General features: G+C 27.8%; 3 protein-coding genes across 3 annotated transcripts; all 3 read right to left on the minus strand.

Annotated features, from left to right (window-relative positions):
• Positions 1 to 526: 526 nt before the first annotated feature.
• Dph1 (diphthamide biosynthesis 1) lies at positions 527 to 3,005 on the minus strand. The gene is made up of 4 exons (XM_015521322.2): positions 2,222 to 3,005; positions 1,971 to 2,132; positions 1,080 to 1,245; positions 527 to 994 (listed from the first exon to the last, which is right to left on the minus strand). The coding sequence occupies exons 1-4, from the start codon at positions 2,785 to 2,787 to the stop codon at positions 635 to 637; spliced, it is 1,254 nt and encodes a 417-aa protein (XP_015376808.1). The 5' UTR covers positions 2,788 to 3,005; the 3' UTR covers positions 527 to 634.
• Positions 3,006 to 5,067: 2,062 nt separating this feature from the next.
• On the minus strand, positions 5,068 to 5,971 carry Mkp (MAP kinase-specific phosphatase). Its single transcript, XM_015521321.2, has one exon. It carries the CDS (start codon positions 5,969 to 5,971, stop codon positions 5,360 to 5,362), a length of 612 nt encoding a protein of 203 aa, XP_015376807.2. The 3' UTR covers positions 5,068 to 5,359.
• LOC107171090 (tRNA pseudouridine synthase-like 1) lies at positions 5,932 to 11,693 on the minus strand. The gene is made up of 7 exons (XM_015521319.2): positions 11,338 to 11,693; positions 9,826 to 9,954; positions 8,703 to 8,831; positions 7,904 to 8,074; positions 7,719 to 7,820; positions 6,809 to 6,938; positions 5,932 to 6,305 (listed from the first exon to the last, which is right to left on the minus strand). Exons 1-7 carry the CDS (start codon positions 11,388 to 11,390, stop codon positions 5,943 to 5,945), a joined length of 1,077 nt encoding a protein of 358 aa, XP_015376805.1. The 5' UTR covers positions 11,391 to 11,693; the 3' UTR covers positions 5,932 to 5,942.
• Positions 11,694 to 12,931: the final 1,238 nt, after the last annotated feature.

The raw sequence follows: 12,931 nt of genomic DNA on the forward strand, positions 1-12,931 counted from the left end.
TTTACAGATGATAGTTATTTTAAAACAATTAAAATTGAATGATCTGGAAAGCATAAATTTAAAATCAATATTATTTGTTTTAATTTGCTAACTTTTTAAAATTAAAAATTAAACTTTATTGACCATTCATAAAAGTCTATATTTAAATATACAAAATATAATAAATATATATATATATATATATATATATATATATATATATATATATATATATAATACATAAAATCTTTAATTATTGAAAATATTTATGGTCTGTTCCACAAGAGATCATGCCGCGAGAAAACGAAAATTTGTTCAGGTCTGTGCATTACCCACCAAACGGCAACGGCGATGTGTAGACGCATGGAGGGGATACGTCCGCCGACCGTGACATGTTTCATCCTATATGCGCAGAACCGGCATGATCTCTCGTAGAACAGACTATAGTGAAATGTTAATGATGAAAAATGCAATCAGCATTCCACCTAGGAATTTCATATATTTTATTATATCTTTTTCAAGACATACTCAATAAATCATCTTAGAATACTGTTGTCACAAATTTATTAAAATAAAATTGTACCAAAACGTATAACTATATATAAAAACAGGCAGTAAACAAATGCATTGAAGCATATGGAAAGAAACCAATTAATCATGGCTTGTTAGAACAACCTATTTTTTGGGGATCACTTTTTGAACCATTTGCACATCCTTTCCCACAACAACCATTTGCTGGTCGATAATTTGGTGTCCAAGCACCTAAACTGTTATTACTGTAATAATCCATTGGATAATTTTCTTTGCAATTGAATTCAATTTGATTCATAACTACAGCACCCTCATAAGGTGATAAAAATGGTTTTTCAAATGCAGAGCCCCAATCGATAGACAACCGTGGGCATGCAATCTGTATCCAAGCGTCGACCGTATCTCCAAAAAACGATAACTTTTGAGGAAATATTTCTGATAAGAGAATAGTCACAGAGTTTTTCAAATGCGAACTCATTTGATCCTAAAAATGAAACAGTATAATACAAAATATAGATTATTATTACATACATTTACAAACAATAACCACATTTCAGAACTAAGCATACATGAAAATAATCCAAAACTTTTGTACTTCCTTGTCTCCCCAGAGTGCCTAAAATCAAGCCAAATGTTTTTGCATCTTTAGCTCGTTCAATTGCTTTTAGCCGTGTATCTTTCATGACATCATGATCATAATACTCTCTGGTCAATTTTTTTTCATAAGGGTCATACCTAAAATTAATGTCACAAATAATATAATACTAATAATTGAATATAATATATCACATTAATTATTGTACAACCACATAAAATGAAAAATGAAAGTTGTTAATATTTACTCTATTATTTAACTTATTTTCAATTTGTTTATATTCTGGTTTAAAGTATTATAGCTTGACTATTAGTGCAACATAAATTTTCATTTTGATAGTATTTCAATATTAGTTTAATAGCATTTAATACAACAGATAAATATTTTAAGAATTAATTTAAAATTACCAATAAATATCTCTTGTCAAGTAGATATATGAATTTAAATCTTATTCAAAATATAATTTATTAATTTATGGCATATTTATATTATATTAGGTAATTAATAATATTAATCATCATTATCAATTGATCATTAACTTCTTTAGTAATTATTTATTACCTACTTATTATTTATTTTCATGTTATAAAAATTATATTATGTGCTTAATATTTTAATATTTTAAGGTCATATCCACCTACTTACTTGACATGGGTTTATTTAAAGAAAACCCCATGTCAACTACAGATGATATGTGGCCATAAATGTGTTAAATGCATAACAATTTATGAACCACAAATTGTATTAACTAGTAAGCATGGGAAGTATTTACTGAATAATTTTTAATTTAATTTAATGTGTTTGAAATATTTAAATATGTCGTTATAAAAAAATATATTGAACAAATAAAGCCGTACTTGTTTACCTGTATGCTGCAAGTTCAGGGTTAGCTATCATTATGGATTCTAAGTGGAAACGACCATCACCTAAATAAATCAAACAATCGGTGTCTGAAACCTTTGGTGAGGTACATCCCAAAATTTCGCCTGGTGACAGTGGTTTTTCTTGGGGGACTTTTACACAATAGCTAAATAGAAAAATTGTGAAAATAGAAAAATCTTGAACATATTTACAAGGTGTCGATTAGAACAACTATCATAATGTTCAGCTACTAACCCGTCTGTTTTTAATTTATTAATCAACCCTTGTAAAGTGGTGACAAACTGAACAGTGCTCACAAACAATAGTCTCTGTTGTTTTGTAAAGTTCAATTTCACAGTTTCGATCAGGTGAATAGCGTCAATCTTGATGTCAACAAAAACATATAGTACTTTGACCCCTTCTGTTTGATCGACAGGAATGAGACAACTGTGGCCATAGTGCACTAAAAGGTCGACACCGAGCGCTTTGGCTGTGAAATCGTCAACACAACACGCACCATAGGTGACATCGCCCATAATCACCGTGTCTGCATCGGTGAACCTTTCGATAATGTCACACAACTGTACAGCAAACATGGTTAGGCCTTCGGGCATTTGCAACGCAACGCGTTTGGCTTGCATTTGACGCAGTCGCCATATGGTCTTCGGCAATTCAAAGTTGTAGTTAGATGGTAACGATTGTAAAGCGGCGATCAGCTCAGGGTCATTGGTAATCTCATCGGGTATTTTGTTTAGAACTTTAGCTGACGGTCTGAACACCTTCCGTTCGGTCTTAGCCTTTACGACTACGGCATCAGACATGGTCAACGTTTCAATTAATATGCCGATACGTCATAAAAATAAACCATCTATAATAATCATACTCTTTCGTAATTTTTTAAGTAAATATTTAAAAATAATAATAAATACAACACTGATTCGAATTCGATTCTCTTAGATGAGTTAGATGTCAAATAATTCCTTGAAAAACTGAAATTTTGAATAATGGACATTAATAATAGAAATCAGTATTCAGTATTAACCATAAAATATAAATCATACCATCATACTATCATAGATATTAAATACAACAATACAATTTTATTCTGTGATACTGTTATGTATAGATAGTAAATGGTCTACTGTGCTTCTTATATCACATTAAATTGTACTATATTATCAGCAAAGAATATTAAATGAAGTCGACCGCCATTTACAAAGACAATCTTTACGAACAAATTTGAAATATACATAATAATATTATATTATTCAGTAGAAGTCGGTAGCCGCAACTCTATTGGACAAAGGGGACATGTACCAATTAACCGATTATTTTTAATAGGTGACTGATTATTGTATTAATTTTATTTATTTAACTTCATTTAAAATATAAAAAATGATTAATTATCTTACAATTGATAAAAAGTATATAAGATATAATTGTATAGGTGTTTATTACGTTTTATATTATTTTATCAAAATATTATGTAAGAAATCTCTACAGTATTTGGCTCTTTTTGAGTTCTTAATGAGTGTTCAGTATACTTTTATGCGAAAGCAAACAAATAGTACGTTTTACTGTAGACACACACGTGCTATATATAGAATATGATCCTTTGGAGGCATTAAAAAACTTCACAAAACAAACCTGGAATCGATCTTATGGTTAAAAAATTTGGAAAAGCAATTTTGTTCTAGCCGTCTTCTGTAATTTTAAAATTCCCTATTTTTAAGCTTATGTACCCGGCTCATGTTAGGAACCTATAGTTATTTTTCATTTTTTAACTAATTTTATTATTCTACTTCATTTTGTTTGTTCATCGTGTTTCAATTTCAAATGTTATCTTCGTCAAAAATAATCAATAATAATGATAATAAGTATATAAATGCTTTTATAAAAGTGTTGGTGCAAAAATAGTGCTACTAAAAACATTTTTAATATGCATAGGGGGGGGGAAGCTGTTCTCCCGACTCCACTAAGACTAATGCTTGGTATCGAAAGTTTTGTAGTTATAAGTATGTACCACTAAGAGACCATTTCTTAAGCATAAAAAAGTATCTAACTTTCATAGAATTTCTCAGAGTATCTAAATACTAAATTAAGTGTTTATGTTCCATGTAAAATATAATATTATACAACTGAATATTTTGTGTGCCGTGATCAGCGGCTGATTAGCTTAACATTTCGGCCCCGGAAATTGTCGTTTGACAGGCTCATCCATTAAATTAAAATAATTAATTTTCTGTAAAAAATTCCTTTTTTTTTGGAGGGGGGGATTGGGTTATTGTCTTAATTATAATTTAATATAATATACGTTTAACATAAACAATAGAATGTAACTTGTTTTTATGAGCACCCAAATTTTTAACTATAATAGATTTATTTTTCTACCAGAAAAGATAATGAAAGCATTAAAAAGTGACGATAGTCACAACAATTTTTTTCATATTTAAACACACCGTTATAAAATCTATACATTCATCGCTCCACTCAGAATATACAATATTAAAATATATTTTATAAATATGTTGACGGATTAATGAACTCATAATATTATGAAGGTACTATAGGTATCTTTTGTATCTACTATACTTAGAGTAGCCAAAATGACATCCAAAATCGTGATACGAGTATTTGCAACAAACAACATAGACACACAGATAAATACTATCAAATAATTTGGTAATTCAAGTACATCGGCCCAGAGTTTTAACACGAGGATCGGCCCACCAGGAACTTTTCTAGTATCTCAGTAGTGGACCAATCCGACGCTGGGAGTGATTGAATATTCAGTATTTAAAAATCTATGTGTGGTTTTGTCCTATTTGTATTTTGCAAATTTGCGAGATAATGGGTGACTTCCATAAAGCAATATGCATAGGTTCAATGTTTTAATTTAACTTGTAACTTCACTGTTTGCCCTGCTCTAGGGGCCTCCCTTTATATACGCCACTAGATCTAAGCCTTTTTCACTTTTTGTCAAAGTGACTTATTTTTATTTGTTCAGTCATCAGTCTTTTCTACTTTATGCAGATGATATATTATTTTAAAGGGCATGAATGTATAATCGACACAAGACTCAATACAGGAGAAGTAAATAATTAATAGAACCTCAATCTTCTATATTAACATTGAAAACATCAGTAAGAAAACCGAAGACTTAAAATTTGCTTCTAAGAGTTCAAGAAAGTTATACAATTCAACTAATTCAAGTATCTGGATTACTAACACAAATTATATACAAATTGAGATACTTAACAGAATTCAATATAATATGGCCAATATGGGTAATAAGTCTAGAGCAAGGACTTTAATACACTAAAAAATCATCTGGTCATTTTTAATAAATTCAAATTAATATTTAGTTTTACACATATGTTATTTTTAATTTACTTACAGATACATATTATTTTTCAAACTATCACCATAAGTTTTTAATTGTAAAAGAAAACCAGCATTTGGTTTAATAGTTGATCTAGTTTCTTTAACAAGTTTAAAAGCATGTTCAAAATCGATCTTTAAATGCTTCATAACATATGCTATAACAATAGTTGGCGAACGAGATATGCCTGCATTACAATGAATAAATACACATCGTCCTTTTAGACGAATATTTTCAATGTATAGAAAACAATCATCGAAAATATCATGCATATTAAATGATGGTAAATCGTAGGCTTCAATAAATTTATAGATAAAATTATTGTACTTAGGTACTGTTATGCCAATACTTAATACATCAGTTATTTGTAATGCATTTAAAATATTTGGGTCACAAGCAATATCTTGTGAGCCAAAATATAAAAAATCAAATACATGACCAGCATTAAGATCTGGATTAGAATCAACAATAAAACCACAAGTTTGTTCGTTCAACAAAAATTGTCTTTTAAAACCATCTGCTGATTTTGTTTCTTTAAAAACTAGACCACTTTCTGTTGTTACTTTGGTTTCAACACTTAATAAACTGTTTTTTTTATTTTTTAACTGATCTAAGAAACTCATGATCTTTGATTTTTTCAATTGACTTTGCAATACGAGCTTCAAGTGCAACTCTTCGATTTTCTATACGTTGTTTCACTATTTCTTTTTTTAAATCTAATGAAATTTCCACAGGACTTTCACTATGAACTGGTTCTTCTAACTTGCTGTGTTCTATTGGTAAAATTAAATCTTTTTCGTCATATCCTATGTCATACAAATATAAGCCATAACTTGGTGCTGTTGATACTTTTGGATTCCAACTATTAATTGATGGATTATCAAACATATACTTAACATCATCATATGTAATTACATTTTGTGCAACTTTAATAAGCACCCCAACAGTACGTCTAATCTAAAAATAAAAAAATAAACAATAGTTTAATTAAGATATTATAATATAATTTGTAATTATAAAATACAACAAGTTATTTTAACCCTAAAAATACAATAATTTTAAAATTATCAAGATAAGTTTTCATAACTATATAAATAAAACCTTAGAACAATGTTTCTGTATAAAAGTGTATAATTTATTAACAATTGAGTTATAGATATTTTAACCATGAATGAAAAGCTTAACGTAATGCAAAAGCAGGTCTCAAGTCATAATTTATTGGTTGATGGATGAAAAATAGTACATTACCTAATTGAAAAATTCTTAAGAACAAAATATCTTCAATTTAATTAAGGTCAAAAGATCCGTTGGGGAAAATAATAATATTTTATATACAGGGGCCTATGCTGCTTGCTCAGAAACATGCCTTACAAGAAAAACTTAATCATGTCGTAGAGATACCCGATTTTGAATTTTTTTTTCATTGTTATAAAGAGGAATACTTAGAATATTTATCATACTTGTTTGTAAAGAAATGATTTTGCATCGACCCAAATATCCCAATAATTGTAATACTTGTCAATATCTGTCGGATAAAATGAACGGCCTGGAACTATTTCAATATTATTCCATGTACGTGTCGTACTTAATCTATGTAACAAAAAAACAAAATGTTAATGTCAAATATGTGATAAATAACATGTAAAATAAAGATTCCTTCAAAAATTAAAATCTGAATTTTTTAGTTGATAATTCATAAATGTAATTTATTGTACAATTAAAATGTATATCTCTAACTTTGTATAAATACTGAAAAATCTTATCATAGATGTGTTAGGCCGGTTTTTACAATGTCTGGTAAAGTGCCCGTTAACTTTAACTGAGCATTGTAAGAACGGTTCCAAAACTTAATCAATAAAATTAATAGAATATCTAATATAGTATGTCCTCTATTAATTCCTGGTGGATAAGTCATCATTAGAATAGAAATGTTTCTGGAGATCAAAATTATATCAAATATTTATCTTATATGTACCATATTGTATATAATATATCAGATTAGAACAAAATTTGATTGCTAATAAGTTATTTAATAAAACTTTTCCTATTCTGCACTATACAGTTGTGGTGAAACTTATTATTGTTACGTATTATATATTATGACTGTTATTTAATAAATTCATTTTAATTCAGTGTATAAAAATTTGTATTAAACTCAAACTAAATGGCACTCACTGAAAAAATGGATTTTAATTTTCATAGTCTATTTTAGAGATTTATTTTTACTGGAGTATTTTTTTTTTTTCGACTTCTGAGTAAACCATCTCTATGCTTGCCATAGAAGATCTTCATCCCTGCCTACAAGTGCCTACAAGTCGGTTGCCTATTATATTGTGAATATTATACAATATTTATTTATTCTTAAATTACTCAGTATTTATTCCAGATTTTCCCATAAATGTTTTGTAATCTTTAGTTCCAATAAATAATGGCAGTACATTCTTCACAAGTTCTACATCAAAATCATTTTTCCTGAAATCAGTGAAAAATAATAAATTTAGGTATTAGTTTCAAATAAAATGGGATTATTGAAAGGTAAGATATTAATAACTCACTGAATAAAATAACAACGTTTTACTTCAGTAATTGGAATTGGGAACACAAATCTCTCTGCATACAGATCTTTAAATTCTGGTTTGACAACTGCTAATCGATATAAATATTTTCTCCACTTTGCACATGATCTTGCATTGAAATCATTAGGAACTATTTGAGCACTAATTAGCCTTTTAAATTACAAACAATTATAATTTTGATTATCATTATTACATTAATAATTACCTAAATAAAATATGTTTAAATAATTATGATTTTAATATAATTTGAAAAAATAAAACATTTATTATAATATTAAGTATATTAAAATAAAAAAACTAACCAATATATGTATTATGTATACATACATAAATGGTCGCCATGCAGGTTCTAAAATAATTTTTAAAGTACCTACCACAACAACAATGAATACTATAATCTTTTTTTTGTACTTTCTCGTGAAATATTTAGATTTAAGGCTTTAGAATTAATAAGATCATCATTACAGTATTGGTTTTTGTGATTGTGATAAGATTGATAAGTAAGTTGATATCTTTCCTTGTCTTTTACATACATATTATTACAACAATTGCTAAAATCTTGTAAAAAGGGCATAGCTTGTTAAACCATAAATAAATAAATAATGTATAACAATCATTAAATGAATAAAAATCTACTAAAAGTCTATTTAGATATCTTAAGGACTTATTAGTTAATAGTAAATATCATTAACTTAAATGCTATACAACTCAAATAATCAGAATTTTATGTTTTAAAATAAAATAAAATATAATTTATAATCACAAATTTTAAACATACTTGATAGGAACTTCACATGAGCTTAAGAAGTTATTCACTTGAAATACTAGTTTGTTGGGATGACAGGTATATGGTAATTCTAAATCTAAATGAGCAGAAGACTTAAATGAGTGAACTCCTTGATCTGTCCTAAGATTAAAATAAAAAATAATGTATTAATATGCAAAAATAATTTCAATTTTATTTATACATTATGTGAACATACAAAATTTTAAAAATTGATGAGCAAAATACATTTAGAAAAAATAAATTAAAATATTTATTGTTGAGAAATGATTAAAAAAAATACTATTCCTAAAACTATTTATTATTATCTAATCTAAAAATCTTTATATGATTGATCAAATATTCACATAATTAATAAATATTTTAATCAGGCAGAATAAGATGACCCTTGAGTGGCCAACTGCACATGGATGTGGTATTGTTCTGTGCATTGGCACCACAAATCATTAAAGTGGGAATTTGAAATATTCCAAACAAATTGTTCATTTGAATATGACTCTCAGTTTCAGATAAAATCTGGTTGATGCCCAAGCACCTTCTTATTTTAAAAAAGAGTATAAATAATATATTTTGTAGTATACTATGCAATATATTAAGAGGATAATACACTCGTATGTGTAATTTCCATCTTACATTCTTACAAATGTAAAACATTACAAAAACTGTTTTGTGTGGGAAAGAACTACTCAAGCTGTAATCCAAGCTAAGCAACCAAATGTCCACACTATAAAGAGAAGAATATTTACTGTGCAATGTTGTTTTTAATATTTTGCTATCACAAATACGAAAAAAGTTCTTATTGTTTAAAAATTCATTATTTTTGAGTTTATCAAACATAAATAACTTTTTTTTAGTTCTGAAATTGGAAAAATTAAAACAATGTAGCACAGTAATTATTCCCCTCTTAATAGTGTGAAAATTTGGTTGCTTAGCTTAATTACACATTTAGTGATTGTTTTTGCACAAAACAGTTTTCACAATGTTTTACATTTGTAAGACTGAGACAACACATGTGGGTATAGTGTTCTCTTAAGTTATTAAAACTTTGCTTCTAAAATAAGAATTTATACTTTATAGTTTTATCAATACATTTTACTTAATATTAGATTTTAATTACCGGCTTGATATATGTAATTTTGGAATATTTAGGGGTTGTAATTGCTTTAAAGCATACTCCAATAATCCTTGTACTGAAGATGGATCATCATTATGTAGCATATCATAAGTTAATTGTCGTTGTACTCCACTAAAAATTTAAACACAATCTAATATATAAATTTTAAAGAATTTAATCAGCATTATATCACCTATATACTTAAGAGTTCACAAATAATAAAGGTTGTTGCTCAAAAGCTACACGTGTGAATATTATCAACAGGATAGTTAGAAATGAAAGAAAATATTAGAAAACCCAACTATGTGGGAGAGGCTAAGAATCTACCATTAAACATTTACGATATTCACCAAATAAGATAATCACTATAAAAAATCACATAAAAATATAATTTTTGATATTATTTACAAATTTACGATAATTATATAGGTGATTTGATTATTTTTAGTGTACTTAATTGATCTTTATAATTGGTAACTGGTATATTTTTTGTCAAATTATTTATGGCATTATAATTTAAGTTAACATACATAAAACCCTTTTATCATACAACTTATGAATACCAAATACCTATAACCCATACAATTGTGAACAATATACACGTAAAAAAGTTTCACAATGTCAACAGCTTACATTGCGCGATTTCAGTATGGGCATCATAGGCGTGCGCACAGGGGCAGCAAGGTGTGCTCTTGCTGCTCCTGGACGGTTTGAATATATTTGTATGGGCCAAACTATTACTATATAATAATAACATAACATAATAATAAAGAATAATGTGTTATTGATATTTGATGTATTTTTAATTTTGATTTGGTATACCGGTGTTGAGCAAAAACAATATATGATTAACCAATGGTTATCGTTTAAAATATTTTTATTTAAAGGTCAAAAGTTAAATTTTGATTTTGAGCTTAAAAATGTTACCTTAATACCCATGTATGGGCCGGTAAAAATATTCGCTGCCCCTGACTTGAAACTCTGCGCACGCCTATGATGGGCATTGATATAATTTATATACTAGGATTTTGTAATTGTTATTTATTTCAAAAAAATATTTATCAACTTACTCCAGGAAATTTTTTATCAATGTTAAATCATATAAATTATAATACTTACAAATATATTTTCAAAAAAAAACATTTTGCTATATGTAATGTAATTAGTTGAATCCTATATCAGAATTAGAGGTAAATAATTATCAAACAGTTCAAGAATAAATAATTAATTTAATTATATTAAAACGGAAAGGTTTTCTAGCTAAATTTCAAAATGTCATCATTAGCACAATTCAAAAATTCAAATCTTTAATTAAAATTGTTTTAAATTTAAAGAATTAATGATAAGCTAATAGTTCATTAAATATAAATTAGTAGCTTATGATAGGTACTTGAGTACATTTTAGTAAACCATTAAATATTTAAAATACAATTTTTTATGTAAAATGTTTGATATCACATTTTTAATAATTAAACATTGTTGTTAACATAAAGTAAATACCATTAATTTTCTTACCGAAATCTAGTTCCAATATACGAAAAATATAATAAGTATCGGTTTATGGTCATATTTTTCGTTGAATGAAAAAAAATTGAAAGCCAGCGTCAACACGTGAGACAATGTGCAGTTATGCAGAGTGCATTGTATAAATTATTATCACAGATATATAAACATGCTTATAAATATTCTGTAATTATCATTCATTTATCATTTGATAATATTTTATCTAATAGCATTTTCCACCACACTGCACTGACTGCACCAGTACATATTTTAATGTTCCATCTGCAAGATTAATGTGCACCGAGACCGAGTGGACTTTTTTATGTTTCACCTAAATGCCTACGTCAGTTTTTTGCACTCAGTGCAAAGATAATCGCACGAGCGCTCTTGAAGCTCGTGCGCATTATCATTATCATGATAAGTACTGCAATACCCATTAAATATTTTATTATCTTTATAAATCAGTAATAAGCATAGACCTATCAACTAAGTTTATAGGTCTATGGTAATAAGTATAGATTTTATGTTTCATCTACATTTGCACCAGCCCGTGTTGGGACGATTATCAGTGAACTGTACCAGTTTTACCTTGGTGCAATAGTGCGGTGTGGTGGTAAACACTATAAGCCATGGCACGGACTGATACGATTACTGATAAGAATAGTAGAACGAGATAAATTCTCGTAAAGCACGAAAGGATGTTTATTATTGAACTACCTATAATCTATATCATAATAAAATAAATTTACTTTATCATGATCTATACACCTAATATAAATTATTAAAACTATTAAAATAATATAGTATGTAGTAGTAGTTCAATGTTCTTCACTGGAAAGAATTAATATTTCGGATTCGATTTATACAATTGTCTGTTAAGGCCCTTTTTCTGCAATTATTTTTTCAGTATAATATAATATATTAAACAAACATAGGATAAATGGAGTATAATTATTTCCTTAGTACCTATACCTTGTACCAAATAAGAGCGCACCAAATTTACGTAACAAAACCGGTCTTGCTTGTGGCCGCCCGGTGCGCTCTTATTTGGTACGGAGTATGCATTTAAAGTGAAATAATTCAATACATGTAAATATGTAATATAATATAATTGTAATTTAAAATTAAATAATGTTCAATTATTCGTAATTCGTATTGAAAATAATAATACATTATTTTTTAAAAAATAATAGGTACCTACAATAACACAGTGGCATAATTAGGATTTTAAGAATTTGATTAGGCGTGGGGGATTATATGTTTTTACTTTTTTAGCAAAATCTATACGCGTCGTACAGTAACTTATCGAACCAAATATAAATTATTACTTTTTTTTTATTTAAAAAAGAATTACAATCTATACAGCAATTTAGTACAATAAGTAATTTTGATATAGACATAGTATTTACATATCGAGAATGACAGAAGTGGGGTGGCACTACTGAGTGCCACCCGACAGATTAAATTAGAAGGTCTCTAGGCCAAGAGCGTTTAAAACGTCAGGCCGTCAGGGATTTTTAGAGAAGATAGGCGTTTTATTAAAGGATTGTAGTGTTGGATTAACTTGGAGTGAAAGGAGACCTAGTGGGACTTTGTTAGTTGTGAG

The sequence above is a fragment of the Diuraphis noxia genome, unplaced genomic scaffold (assembly GCF_037042655.1).
Source record: "Diuraphis noxia isolate RWA-SAM2 unplaced genomic scaffold, SU_Dnox_SAM2 contig0002, whole genome shotgun sequence".
Taxonomy (NCBI): domain Eukaryota; kingdom Metazoa; phylum Arthropoda; class Insecta; order Hemiptera; family Aphididae; genus Diuraphis; species Diuraphis noxia.